We start from the raw sequence: 14,283 nt of genomic DNA, 5'->3' as shown, positions 1-14,283 counted from the left end.
TGTTTAGCCCTTTAATTCACATAATTCAAATATATCAGCAACTAGATCTTCAAAAATGCTTTTTCATTTTTCTTCTTTTCATTTTTACCATCTACCTTGCCTTCACTTTGGCAAATTTTAAAAATCAGGTTTGAGGTGGGATATTCACCTATAGGCTGGGAAATATAAGCCAGTGACAACCAAGCAGGGTATGCCATGTGCTGGCCATAGGGATTGATCTAGCAAGTCATGTAGCCCAAGCAGAACTAAGAAAAGTCTTCCCTAGGCCTTTTCAGCTGAGCATTTCTTTAGGACTGTTTAAGGTTGAAAATACAGCTCAGTGGTACAGCACATGCTTAACATGTAAAAAGGGTCAGGGTTCAACCTCTACACCTCAAAAAAACAAGAAAATTCTTTAAAATAATTTTATACATATGCAAAAGTGGTGAGAATGACTTATGAATCTTCCTGTCTTCTACAGGCCATTCCAATATTTATTCACTCATTGACACTGAAAAAGGATTAACTATCGTTCCATACTGGGCTGTAGGGCCTGAGAGGATGCTGAAAGGCGATTACCCTTTTGGTGGAGAGAACTTACTTCAAAATAAACTCCAACAGAACGCAGTAGAGTGCTGAGGATACCATCTGAGGGCTCTAATCCAGCCACACCAGAAGCCACTGCTACTTCTGCACTTTTTTACTTGGGCTGGCTTTAGGATGTCCCATCTCTTTCAAAAACAACTAATTTTAAAGAAACAGAAAGTTTTTTAAATCTTGTGCTTATTCTGAGGTATTTGCAAAATATGAACTTTAAGGAAAGGTAAAAAAGGAAGAGGGGATCTCTAGAAATATTAAAATCATTAGCATTTCAATTTTTTTTTTTTTTTTTGGTGGAACGGGGATTGAACTCAGGCCCTTGTGCTTGCCAGGCAAGCGCTTATTCTACTGAGCCATCTCCCCAGTCCAAGCATTTCAATTTTACAATATGGTAATATCAGTCTCATTGAGACAGCCATCTACCAAAATTTTAAACTAAGTAACATAAATATTATGAGAGATAGCAGAGAGAGATATGAAAGAGAGAAGGTTTAGTACAAAGAAATCCATACCAGCTGCTCTGAAAATTTAGATAAATAAGGAGGGAGGGAGAGAGAGAGACACAGAGAGAACAGAGGGAGAGAGGGAGGATGGAAAGGAGGGAGGGTGGGACAAAATAATCCAGTCTTCACACCGACACTGAATTTCAGCTTCTGAATTATCCTCAAAGCAAACAGTCAGTGAATACAATCCCTTGCAATCCCTTGGTGTGCCATTCTGGCATATCTGATGAACTATTTTCCTGGCTGTCCATCCTTCACCATCCACTTTGCTGGGACAGTACTTGGACTTTGCTTTGCTAGCTCTTGTGTGAGATCTTTATATACTTCTGAAAACAGGTCCTCCTCCGATTTGGTTCCATCCAGGTACACTGTAGAGGGAAGGAAAAGGTAGTAATAAAAATGCTTATTTTAGTAACTGATGTCTGTTGCAAATTCCAACAGTTTTAACTGAAAGGACCTAGAACCATAATTTAAAGAAGAAATTAACAGCAATTAAAGATAAGAGAGGGAAGCCAGGTATAATAGGTAAAAAATGTGGTTTAGTACAAAGAAATCCATACCAGCTGCTCTGAAAATTTAGATAAATAAGGAAAGTAAGAAATTTAAATAGTACCATGTATACAAAACTTTAGGAGGAATGAAGAGTTGCCTGCCCAAAAGAGTCACTTAAGGAGTAATTCTCTAATTCATGCACCCAGCTTCTTTTTTGTTTGTTTGTTAAGACAGGGTACTGCTACGTAGTTCAGGCAGGGCTTGAACTCACTATGTAGCCCAGGCTAGTCAAACTTGTGATCCTCTTCCTACGTCAACTTCCCAAGTGTTGGGATTATAGGTGTGTAGCACCATGCCTGGCTTGTGAAGCTTCTTAAACCATGAACTGGGCTGTACCCTGCCACCTATGTAGTGAATAACAATTCTCCAGGCCCAGAAATTATATTTTTAATAAAATGGACAGAAGCAGTTTTGGAGAAATAAAAACCTAGAGAACCCAGAGACTCCTACTTAGAGCAATACTCTATAATCTTCTATAGGAGAGAACTGGTTCCCAAGTCCTTTGGTTTATGTACTTTGAGACAACTGACAACTAAAGGGCCTTATGATGGGAGGAGGGCACTCACCAACCTCCCAGGCAATGTTGTCCATCTCTTGTCTGTGCTTTAAGTACATGGGCCACACATGCCCATCAAAGTACCCAGGTGGGTCTGGGGGCTCATAGACCCTTGTGCTGTCAAAACACCAAGGAAAATTCATGTTGCTAGAAATATAAAGCTTATAAAGAAAAATATAATGTTAAGGATAATGGGAAAATCCAAGACTAAGTGTGACCAGGATTAACAGTCATGGTAGTTTTAGATTCTATGGCAGTTTAGAAAGACTGCAAAATGGATTTAGTTCTACAATACAAAAATTTTGTAATTCATTGTCATTCATAACTATCTTCTCATGAGAGTCAGTGTTGATAATGACATAAATACTGCTTATTGTATTAAGCTCCAAACTAACTTTATAGAACATAGGTGTAAGGGGCCCGGGGAGTTGGCTTGGTGGAATAAGCACTTCCCTGACAAGTGCAAGGGCCTGAGTTCAATCCCCAGTTCCGAAAAAAAAAAAAAAAAAGAACATAGGTGTATTAATTTACAATTATAATCTATACAGGACTGCTTGACCTGAAGATTTAGGGGAAATGAGTCAAACAGGTGGACAGTAAGCCTTTCACTTATGGGAGCAATGTGCACCCCTCCACACAGGTAGCCATTTGCTCTGTGCAAGAGTCAAGGTCTCCCTGTCTGAAAATTGACCATAGTCACTGCCTGATGATGGTGCTGTCCTGTTCAGTATGTTTTATCCTTTAAATTACAATCCATAAAGATGATTTCCAAGCTTACCTCCTTCTCCTCTTACACTCTTCATATGGGATGGTCAGGAAATAGCTTCTATTCCATATAGTATCGAGGGGCCTAAGTTAAGAGCATATTTAGTTTACATGGCCTTCCCCCATTTATTCAGAGGCTACATTATGGTGGGGATGCTTACTTATAATTAAACAGAAGGAATCCTTCGATGATTAAAATGGACACTTCCTCTGTGCTGCTGCCAGCTGTTGATTTCACAGAGTGTCCTGGATTCTCCATCCAGCAAGAAATGGCTGCCATCATTTTTTCCATGTTAAGTGCTTCAAGCACTTCAGAGAAAGAAGAAACATGAAATTAATAAAATAACTTTTTTGTGATGCAGGTTTTTGTGATGAGTACATTCTGGGTTCAGTAAATGTCTAAGATAGTATTTGTCCTTCAAGACACCTTATAAAAATACTTTAGGCAACCAATTTAAACTCTGATAATCTAACACCAATAGTACTGATATTAAGTGTGTTTGAAACAAGTTTATTATGAAAAATTTGAAACATATATAAAAGGAGACAGTAAAGAATAACAAACTTCACATTTGTTTTTCTAGCTTTGACAAACAAAGTTATTCCTAAATTTGCTTTATCACTTCTAGTCTTTCCTGACTACAAATAAAATAAAAATTCTAGAAGACAAAATAGTTATAGGTTAAGTCTGAAAGAAAAGACATGCTATGGAAAATATCTGTAGTATATGTGGCGGAAAGCTAATATTTTTGATATAAAAGAACTGTTGTAGATAAATGCTTTAAAATATTATGATCAAAATGCTATTTAAAATGCACATATTTTTATTCTAAGCTTACAATTGTGATTCTAGAAAATTAGCCTGTACCAGTTATTCTCAAAGTATATCTATCTCCAGACAAGCCCTGGGGACTTTTCACAAATGTAGATTCTCAGCAGTAATCCAGAACTATTAAATTAATCTATGGGGGTCAGAGGTTTTCTTTTCTGGAATTTTTTTTAAATTTAAATTTAAATTTTTTGGCCAGCTCAGCACCCCGAGGTCGGGGCTGGCTCGGCATATGCTGCTGGGGATCAAACCGTGGTCCCCTGTGCCTGCCTAAGCTTTCCTAAGCAGGCACTTTAGATAGCTAACCTATCTCGCTGGCCCATTCTGGTATGTTTTTAAAGTACTGTTTAATTTAGTTAGCAGATATAGAACTATTAACACTTTCTATTTGCTAAAATGTCAATTTTATAAGTGACCCAGTGATATTTTTCTTAGGAGGTGATCAATTTCATTAGTTTTCTTTTTTTTTTTTTTTTTTTGCGGAACCGGGAATTAAACTCAGATCCTTGCGCTTGCCAGGAAAGCACTTATTCCACTGAGCCATCTCCGCAGCCCCTATTTTTATTTATTTATTTATTTTTTAATTTTTTTTAGTTTTCTAATTTACTTCATAAGAATATTCAAAATATTTGGATCCCTTTAAAATCGACAGGATCTGTAGTCATAGTACTTTTTTCCTTTTGGTATTTGGTTATGTGTGACTTTTCTACTTTTTCTTGCTCAGTCTCGCTTAACCTGTTTGAGGATCACCCAGTGTCTTGGTTACTTTTTTTCTTGTTGCTGAGATAAAATACTTGACACTCAGAATTTAAGAAAGAAAGGTTTATTTAGCTCATAGTTAGTGGAGGTTTCAATCCATACTTGGCTGGCTCCAAGGCAGAGGGGCACATGACAGAGGGCAGCAGTTCATAGCAGCAGAAAACAGCAAAAGCAAAAAGGGAAAAGCAGCGGCAGAGAGCAAGCCTCTTTCCCTCCTTTATACTGCCCTAGGCTATCTGCCCCATAATCCCAGCAAGGGACCATGAATCAATCAAAAGCCCTAGAAGCCACCCCAGGACTGCATGAGGCTTTGGAGGACATCTAGACATAAACCATCACACTCAAGAGTCATCCATTTTTATCCTGTATCCAATTTTAAAACCAATCCTTTATTATTAAGTACTTATTCAGTACTATACTTTCTCAAATTCCAATGATATGAATATTAATGATCTTTTATTATTGTTCCACAATCCTGTTCTTTTTAGTCTTTCTCTCTATTGTTCAGAACAATTTCTTATTGTTCACTAAAGTTCTCTGCTTCTGTCCTCTGTCAACTTTATTGTGCTGCTGAATTCTAATTTAATCAGCTAATTTTTAGTTGTTGTATTTTAATCAGTTACAAAATTTTTATTTTATTTTTTTCCCCACAACAATAATGTATTGTTATGCAAATCTACAGCTTTTCAACAGTAAAGAGACTTGTCTGTGGTCTGAGAAGCAGGCAGGGCATGATGGCCTTCCAGGAACATGGTTACCAACTTTGCTCAATGTGTGTGGAGACGTCGATCTCTTCTGAAGATTGGCCACATTAACTTCAAACAGGTCTTGAACATCATTAACAATTTTGGCATCATTCTCATCAGACACGAAAGTGATGGCCAGGCCTTTGGTACCAAAGCAACCTGCACGGGCAACCCAGTGCAGGTAAGTGTTTGAATCTTTAGGCATGTTGTAGCTGAGGATGATGTTGACACATTCAATGTCCATCCCTCGTCCAAACAGATTAGTTGCCACCAGATCTGCTGCTGGAAGTCCCTGAACTGCTGGTATTGTGATAGGCGCTCCTCCTGTGCCATGCTGCGGTGAATGGTGATGGCTTCAAAGCTCTGCTCCACCAGGAGGTGGGCCAGGGCCATGCAACACGGTACTGACTTCATGAAGATCACCACCTGGTTAAGTTCTAAGATATCCAGGAGGTTGAAGAGCTTGTGGTTTTTTCACTGTCCTTGAGCTTCACATAGTACTGCTGCCGGTTGTGCAGCATGAGCTTGGTCTCATCGTCTACAAACACCTCCATGGGATCCTGCATGAACTTCCTGCAGACTGGCCAGATCTCCTTGCTCAGAGTGGTGCTGAACATCATGCACTGCTTCTCATGGGGCATCAGGTGGAAGATCTGCATGTCCTGCCTCATGTCTAGCTGCTCCAGCATCTTGTCACATTCGTTAAGTACAAAGTGCTTCATGTTTTTCAGGTTGAGGATCTTGTTTCGCATGAGTGCCAGGATCCGGTCTGGGGTTCCCACCATGATGTGAGGACAATTTCTCTTCTGTACTTCCTCATCCTTCTTGATAGAGAGGCCTCCAAAGAACACAGACACCTTGACACTGGGCATGTACTTGGAGAAGTGCTTGTACTCCTTGCTGATCTGGAAGGCCAGCTCCCTTATATGGCACACGACCAGAACTGCCAGCTGCCTGTTGGCAGGTTCAATCTGCTGTAGGATGGCCAGCATGAAGACTGCCATCCTGCCTATTCCAGACTTGGCCTGGCACAGGACATCCAGGCCAAGATGCCCTGGGGGATGTACTGATGTTGAACCTCTGAGGGGTGCTCAAAGCCACAGTCCACGATGGCCCTCAGGCTCCAGCTTCAGCATGAAGTCCGGAAAGCCAGAGCTGTGGATGGAGACATAAGAGCCCTTCACATCTTTCTTTGGGAGTGCGGGAATGCTCTCAGCAGGAGCCTGGGGCTTTTCATCTTCCTCATAATCCAGAAGTTCATTTTCCACAACTTGTTCTGCCATAGTGCTTGGTTTCTCATTCACCTCCATGTGCTAAGAGAAGGATGGTCCAACATCCAATTTTTTCTTTACTGAGGTTTTCTAACTTCTCATTTGTTTCAAACATGTTTGCAATTGGCTGTTGAAATCTTTTAATAACAATGTTTGAACTCAGAAGATAATTTTGAAATCTGTGTCATTGTGGAATTGATGTCTACTGACTTGTTTTCTTAATCAAGATGGGATTTCCTTGTTCTTGATATGGCAAATTATTTTCAGTTGTGTCTTGGAAATGCTGAGTATGATGTGCGAGCTCATACTTAATCTTTTGTGCAGGTAATCACTGTCGAAGTGGCATGCAGGTTTAGGTGAGGGTAGACATTCAGCCTCTTGCTGGGCTCTGATGTTTGTATGACGCTGGAAAGGTGGACCCAGAGGGAGAAAGGAGAGAGCAGAGTGCTGTTTCACCTTCCTTTGCCGTTCGTTAGGTGAGGTAAAAGCTCATCCTTCTCCAGGATCTTACTGATAGTAGCTGACACTTGGTGAGGATGGTGGGGGCTACCTGCAAAACCTCAAACTGCATCAGCAGCTGCCAGGTAGACTCAGCGTCCTGTTTGGCTGCAGTGACACCCTGAGGGCCGGTGCTGAGCGGGTGAGAAGCAATGGTCTCCACTTGGCCCTACTAACAGTATGATGGAAACAGGTTTTTCCTCTTGCATTTGGCTAAAGTAGGGTAGATATAAAAAAGATCTTTTGGACCACACTTGCAACATACTCCTCAGCTGTGACATGAGAAAAGACAGCACTTCAAAGGAAGAATCCACTTAATAACCCACTTATTAAGTGGGTTTCACGCTGCGTTTTTGTTCACATCTGTTCACAGTTCTGTGTTGCACAGGTCACCGACACCTCAGCCTGAGTATCTGGGAGGCAAAAGGCAAGAACTTACAGCCAGGTCATTCCTGACGTTGAAGGCTAGCTTGCTCACTGTCTTTTCATCTTGGAGTCTTCTTTTTCTTGTTCGCTTTATTGTGTCCAAGGTTTCTGGCTGTAAGAGGGAGGACCAATGAGAAACAGAGCTAGTCCCTCTTGGCTAGAACCAGAAGTCCTAGTCATTTTGATATATTTTTTATTATTATTCAAATATAAAAATATTTTCTAAGTTTCATTGTAGTTTATCTCTTGACCTATGGAACATACAGGCTTTTCACTTTAGAAAATGTGACAATTTTGGGATCTGCTTTAAAATAATGCAAAAAGGAAGAAGTAGGTGAAGGTAAAATGAGTAATAATTGGTCAAGGGTTTATAATTTTTTAGGCTGGATGGTAAATTTATGAGAGTTCATTATATTTTTCTGCCCTTTTTTGTTTTTGTTTGAAATTTTCCATAAGAAAGGGCTTTAAAAATTTTTAAAATTACCATTTAGTTTACAAACATTTGAGAGTTCTCTTTTTTCTTTTTTGTTTTTTTTTTGTATTTTAGGGAAGGGTCTACAGGGTGTTCATGGTCTCACTATTAGATCAGACTCTGATCTGCTTACAGCTTCCCAAGAGCTGGGATTACAGGCACACACCACCACGCCCAGTCTCAATTGCCATCTGGGCGCACCCCGGGGACAGGGCTGGCACAGGGGCTGAGCTATTTGGTCAGCTCCCAGAGAATTTTCTACTTACCCTTTTGTTACTAATTTCTAATTTAGTTCACTGTGATTAACAGAATGTTCTGTTACTTTACTCTGTGGAGATTTGTGAGGACTTAGTCCCTGCTCTCGTGCTAGTCTGTTTGGGCTAATGTTCCAGAAGAAAGGCTGTACTCTTGCTGTTCTACATGTCAGTCTGGCCAATTTGGTTAACTTATATTATTCAGATCATCATACCACTAATACTTTTTGCTTGCCAGCTCCATTCCTAAGTCATGCAGGCTGTACGGTGACCACTCCTACTCCTATCCAGATTCGTATGCTAAAGTCCTAACACATTTGTTTGTAAGCCATCACAAAGGAAGCTGGGATAAGATCTGATACAATAATGAGAAATCTGCCGATGATGTCTCCTCCTAGTTCTGTCAAGTTTTTACGTGGTGTATTTTGGGTTACATTTTTAGGTGCATGCACATTTTAGACTGCTTTCTGTTCCTGCTGAATGGAACCACTTTCCCTTCTTCTTCTTAAAACTTACTTCTTTCAGGTATTAGTGTAGTTGGTTCCATCATGTACCAGCCTTATGCTGTCCACCTTTCTATGTCTTCATATCCAAATCTATTTCTTTTAAGGAGCTTATAATTGGCTTTCTGAAAAGTCCTGTTTGACAAATTTTAGACTATTTCAGTTCATTTAACTTAATGTAGCTGCTGAGATATTTGGCTTTAAATCTTACTATTACTTTTTTATTTGTGCATCATCCTTGATCTTTTTGCTGTTTTTGACATCTTTTGTAGTTATCAATTGAACTGTGATGAGTCTATCCTAAGTTTGATAGCTACAGATTTTAAGTTTTTTGTTTTTAGCATTTATAAAGATGCCACCTTGATTTACTGTACATTTGTCATATTTACTCAAAAAATTAAAAAATAATTAAGGTAGATTCCTGAATGTGGGATATTTGAGCTTATGGCATGTATATTTTAAGATTTCTGAGACAGATAATCAATTTACACGTTCATCTAAGGCAGCAGCAGTTTTTGTTTTCTTGAGTCTTTGTATAATTAGATAACTGTCACTCTTTTAAAGATATGTTTACTTTGTGAGAGGGGAAAGTAAATTGCAGTTCTTTGACTAGTTAGGAGGATGATTTTTTAATCTACATTTATTACTATTATAACCTAGTATTTGTGTGAGTCAATTCTTCACATTCTTATACTTATTTTTGGGATATTAGTTTTTCCTTATCAGATTACATTAAAAAGTAGGAATAATAATTCTTTGCCAATTGTGGAACCCAATATTTTCTGGCTCAATTATTTGCAAGAATCTAACCTTCAGATGCAAAGAAAAAAAATTCAGCTTGATACAAGAACAGAAAACAAATCAAGGATTTTGTCTTTTTAAGAGATCATGTGGCTATAAGAACTGTTATGTAACATTCCCCTCCAAGGCCCCCAAAATAACAAATGTACTTTATGACTTTTTGAGAGAGCTCCCTCTGTTGTCAGTCTGCTGAGTTCTCAATGATCATCTTATTAATTCTAACAACACCATTAAACATTATATAATCTAATACCATGGTGCTCTCTACAGGAAAATAAATGTTTTCTGGTAGACTTTAATCCTTTAGCTTTAAAACTGTATTAGCTTGGGGCAAAGGAATGGAGTGGATCCAGCTAAAAATATTTCCAAGTCTTTCTGAGCAGTAAAAAAAAAATAAGCTTCCAAGTGTTTCAGCTACCGGAGGAAAAGCTGAGAAGATGAAAGCTTAGAGTGTGCTCGGGATGAAGCACAAAGGTGAGGGAGGCAGTCAGTCGCTTAAGTCCAGGGCAAGGATAAGTAGAGGGGCAGTGAACCCACTTTGCCCTACCTGCAGAACAAGAATCTATCGTGCTGATACTTTCAGACTTAAATATAAATCTGGGGAGATTGCTCCACTTAATTGGAGGCATTCGTAGGTAAATGGATGTACTGTAAGAGCACAACACTAAGTACAATAAGTCAGACACAAGCTTAAGCACCACGTGCCTACTCTTCCATGAGAAACTTCACAATGTAAAGAAAGTACAAAATAAATGATCAGAGGAACTAAGGAGCTCTTTTTTCAAATGGGAAGGGGCACAAGAGATGGCAGGACTAACAGGGCTGGAAAAAAGAATTAAAAGAAAAAATGGAAGTATTTGTTTTGCAGATAGGAAGGGTACCAAGAGATGGAAGTAGTAGAGAGGGGGAGGGAAGAAGACCAAGAGGTGTCACTTGCACAGACCAATCCTTCAGAGTAGGTGCAGTCCTTATGTACTGCAAAGATGTACTAATAAAGTAAATAGTTGACTATAAATCATACAGAAACCCACAAAAACAGATTTAAAGTAAACTACATATTTAAACACTTTTAAGACTGTCTTCATAAACAATGAAATTCTGGTTTGAAAAAATGAACATAAGTATGTAATGTTTTAGAAGCTAATCTACTTACCATCATACTGTAAAAATCCATTTTTATCTTTCTCTATTTCAGATTCTGGCTGGAAAAATAATAAAGAACTCATCAAAACCATTGGTAGGGCAAAAGCAATGTGTTTATAGAACAAGGAGAAAAATGTTTTGGTTAATGAAGAAGATTAGCGCTACCAGAGGGCACCATCTAGTGGGTAAGTGACACTACTGTTATTGAGCCTGCCTTTAGCTGTACAAAAGGCAAATGCTCGGCAAAGATTTTCAGATGTAATTGAATGAACTGTCATTAAACATTTCTGTACTAAATACATTATCTAAGAAGTTTTATCAGTACCTTAAAGAAATCATCCTGAGATATGATGCTGCAGTTTGGAAGGTGTTTCTGTAAATTCTTAGCCAATGTTGTCTTTCCACCATTTGTCACACTGTCCTCCAAAGGAAAAAAAAAAGAAAAGTAATACTGTATGAAAAAATAGGAAACATTTATGAATCTTTTTTTGAAAAGGTTATGTAAAATCCTATTTTCTGCTTAATAATTTCCTTCACAGATTTTGCCTTTCCTGTTAGTAAGACCATAGGCACTGGCAGATAAAATGTACATCATGGTAAGAAATAAGCTGGAAACAAGAGGAGAAAGGAACTAACGAATGGCACATGAACTGGGTACCAAGGCTTCAAAATACAAATAGTGTATTAGAAGCAAAATACTTACTAGTCCAGAGCACAGCATCTGAGAATTCATGTGCAGCACGGTCCCTTCTGTGCGAGTACACAGAACTGCTGATGACCACTGGGATTCGTTCCATACACAGTGGTAAAAACTAAAGGAGTCAGTGGTTGCTACAATTTCTTCCCATCAGAAATGCACATTTGATGGGTGAGGCTGAGCACGTGCGCGCCTGCGCATGTACACACACACACACACACACACACACACACACCTGCTCTGCATCTTGCAGTGTGGTATGACCTCACATGAGGTCAGCTGTCAGCTCACCACTGGACTGTGCCCTCAGGAACAAGCCCCCAGGACCCAGTCTCTGCTTGTCCTATTTTCCAGCACTGGCACCCATACAGCCCCCGGGAGTTGTACTTCTCTATTCAGTCTTTTATGCAAAGAAGTTGTAACCTGGGCTCGGCTCCCTCCAAATGGGCTGTGACAGCAGTCAGGGCCTTTGTGAACTTGAATGGGACAAAAGTTACATCTTCATTTTTGCTAAATTCTAACAGAAGTGTATTGTCTTCCGTTTTTAAAATTTAATTTAATTTTATTTTATTTTAAAGTTTTAAAAAGATTTTTATTTTATTGAGAAACAAGTATCAATGAGACACTTTCCAAGCTGATTAATTGGACATTTTCAGTAATTAATACATTGCACATTGTTATCTTCTCAGCAGTCATCCACAGCACAAGAAGCAGCCAGGACATCCCATCCAAACACTACTGCTACAAATCCTTCCTCTCACTGAACCAAGCGAAAGCAGCTGTACATCTATCCTAACTATTCTGTATGTACAAATACAAAATGGTTCTTCCTCTGTATCCCCCCTTTTCAGTTCAGTCCTGTCAGAGATGGATATTCTATCGGCATCTAAATATTATAGGTGCTTGAATTCAGCAGAACAATCCAACACAGTCCAGTAGTCCACAGTAGTAGGGGTTTGTCTGCAGAAGTTGTTGACTAGAGCCTTTTAGAGCTCAGCATATTAATATGGCTTTACTTTATATACCTCGTTTTTATACTTTTCTGCTGGATGGTTAAGACCAAGATAAAGCAAGACCTATAAAACAAGAAATGTAACTTTTTTATCTGATAAGGCCAGTCAAGTCCCCTCGGGATTTATCCTGTAACCCTGTACTGCACTTTGTAGATCTTTTGTGTCAGCCATGTGGATGAGTCATGGCCAATGCTTGACCAGTTTGCTCTCTGTGAAAGCCTGAGAGAAAGTTTTCTCTCTATGTGACTCTCCTTGGGCACACTATACATCATCGATCACATTCCTCTGTGGCTCCATAAGCTCCTTGATCAGGAAATTTGGGGCACAACTGAGTTACATGATGTTATAGTACAGGTTCTCCTATGTCCTGAGTCTTCACTGACCTTGAAAGGCTAAGGCCAAAATGTTGGTGGACCGTTCAGTCCTTTGTTTTCTCTAATTTTTGATCCGCAAACTTAGGTTAACTCTTCAGAAGAGAAGCTTATTATTACCCTGCAACATATGCAGTTTGGTTTACCCTAACTATCTGTCTAAATATCGAACATCTTAGGTATGACGTGGAACAGGTATCTTCCATCAAGTATTAATATGTTGAAATTTAAGTCCTTACAGAATATGAAGAAAAAAAATTTTTAAAAATAGGAATAAACACATATTTTACACAGCAATTTAGAAATCTAACCATATACAGCATTGTAGCAGGACAGTCCTGTGACTATTTTCTTTTTCTTGTGTCTTTTTTTTTTATTTATTACCCATTTAAAAAAAGAAAAACACAAAACAAAACAAAACAAAACAAAAACCCTTTTACTTGTGAGACAGTATGGTAATAATTGGTATGTCATGACAAGAAGTATGTATTTAGAAGACCAGAATGACAAGCATTCCAAGTGTGACCCTTCTATTACATATTGCTATCTTCAGTGCAGTTGCTTGGTTCACAGGTATCAGCATATATAGTTAGTCAGGTTGAGAATCCTACCAATTGACTGCTAGTTTCAAAAACCTGCTGATGTTTCTCAGGATCACTGCCTTACCCATCTTGTGCATACAAGTGTATGGCTTTGTCCCTGTCCTGTTTCCCAGAGAAGTGTATTGTTTTATTTAGCTGTAAATAATAAGCTGTAGTGGTATTACTAGTACTTGTGACATTGTTTTCAATAGAAATGACACATATTTTTGCACGCATTGTGGTGGGAGAGGATTATCTGGGGGTACCACTGATGCTCATTAATTTAAATTTATAGCAGTTTTTAGATCTACCACTGGATGCTGGTAGTTATTATTTTATTAAGTGTGTATTATTTTATTAAGAAGTGTTACAAATTTGTTAATAATACATTTATGTCTGTTTTAATATAACTTATTTCCTCTGTAGTCCTGAATTTTACTTTGTGCATTACATGTAAAGCACTGCTTTGAAAAAGTTTCAGGATTTCACTATACCACAAAATATTCACAGCACAAAACCCCTGACTGTATATCTATGGGCAAGAATCTGTGCTTAATCCCAGATGAGGTCAGTATCATAATGTTTATAAACCAGAAACACAAAATAAACTATTTATCCCCAAAAGTACATGTTGTATACAGTCATCTAGGTAGCTTACACCTACAAAGTAGAGGCAACTTGATTCACAAGACTTGCCATTTAACCTTACAATATATAATGGAATAATACATGGATAATTTCTTTGAAAACAGGAAAAAGGGGATGAATATTAATAAGAACATTGCTCTAACATTTTTCCTCTTCAAGAAAAACATCTGGGGGCTGGAGAGATGGCTCAGTGGTCTAAAGCACCTACTTGGAACAAGCTTGGCAAAACACAGGGACCACGGTTCAATCCCCCAGCACCACATGCCAGCCCGCCTGCCCCCTGGTGGGCTGAGCTGGCCACACACACACACACACA

At 38.8% G+C, this 14,283-nt stretch overlaps 1 protein-coding gene and 1 pseudogene across 5 annotated transcripts in view; both read right to left on the bottom strand.

The window, feature by feature from the left end:
* Positions 1-1,123: 1,123 nt before the first annotated feature.
* Nmrk1 (nicotinamide riboside kinase 1) overlaps positions 1,124-14,283 on the bottom strand; it is a 19,301-nt gene continuing 6,141 nt past the window's right edge. For 3 of the 5 annotated variants that reach the window (XM_023722978.1, XM_012516204.2, XM_023722979.1), the window contains exons 3-8: positions 10,983-11,073; positions 10,668-10,716; positions 3,117-3,264; positions 2,969-3,040; positions 2,201-2,307; positions 1,124-1,450 (exon numbers count right to left, since the gene is read on the bottom strand). In XM_023722978.1, coding sequence (XP_023578746.1) covers positions 1,314-1,450; positions 2,201-2,307; positions 2,969-3,040; positions 3,117-3,264; positions 10,668-10,716; positions 10,983-11,073 — 604 coding nt within the window. In that variant the 3' untranslated portion in view covers positions 1,124-1,313. Of the gene's footprint in view, positions 1,451-2,200; positions 2,308-2,968; positions 3,041-3,116; positions 3,265-10,667; positions 10,717-10,982; positions 11,079-11,360; positions 11,493-14,283 lie in introns of those variants that run through there. The other 2 variants (XM_023722977.1, XM_023722980.1) reach the window with 2 other exon arrangements.
* Positions 4,836-7,301, bottom strand: LOC101577335 (annotated as a pseudogene).

The sequence above is a fragment of the Octodon degus genome, unplaced genomic scaffold, assembly GCF_000260255.1.
Source record: "Octodon degus isolate 3935 unplaced genomic scaffold, OctDeg1.0 scaffold00095, whole genome shotgun sequence".
Lineage (NCBI taxonomy): Eukaryota > Metazoa > Chordata > Mammalia > Rodentia > Octodontidae > Octodon > Octodon degus.
This window is presented reverse-complemented; position numbering and strand designations above follow the sequence as displayed.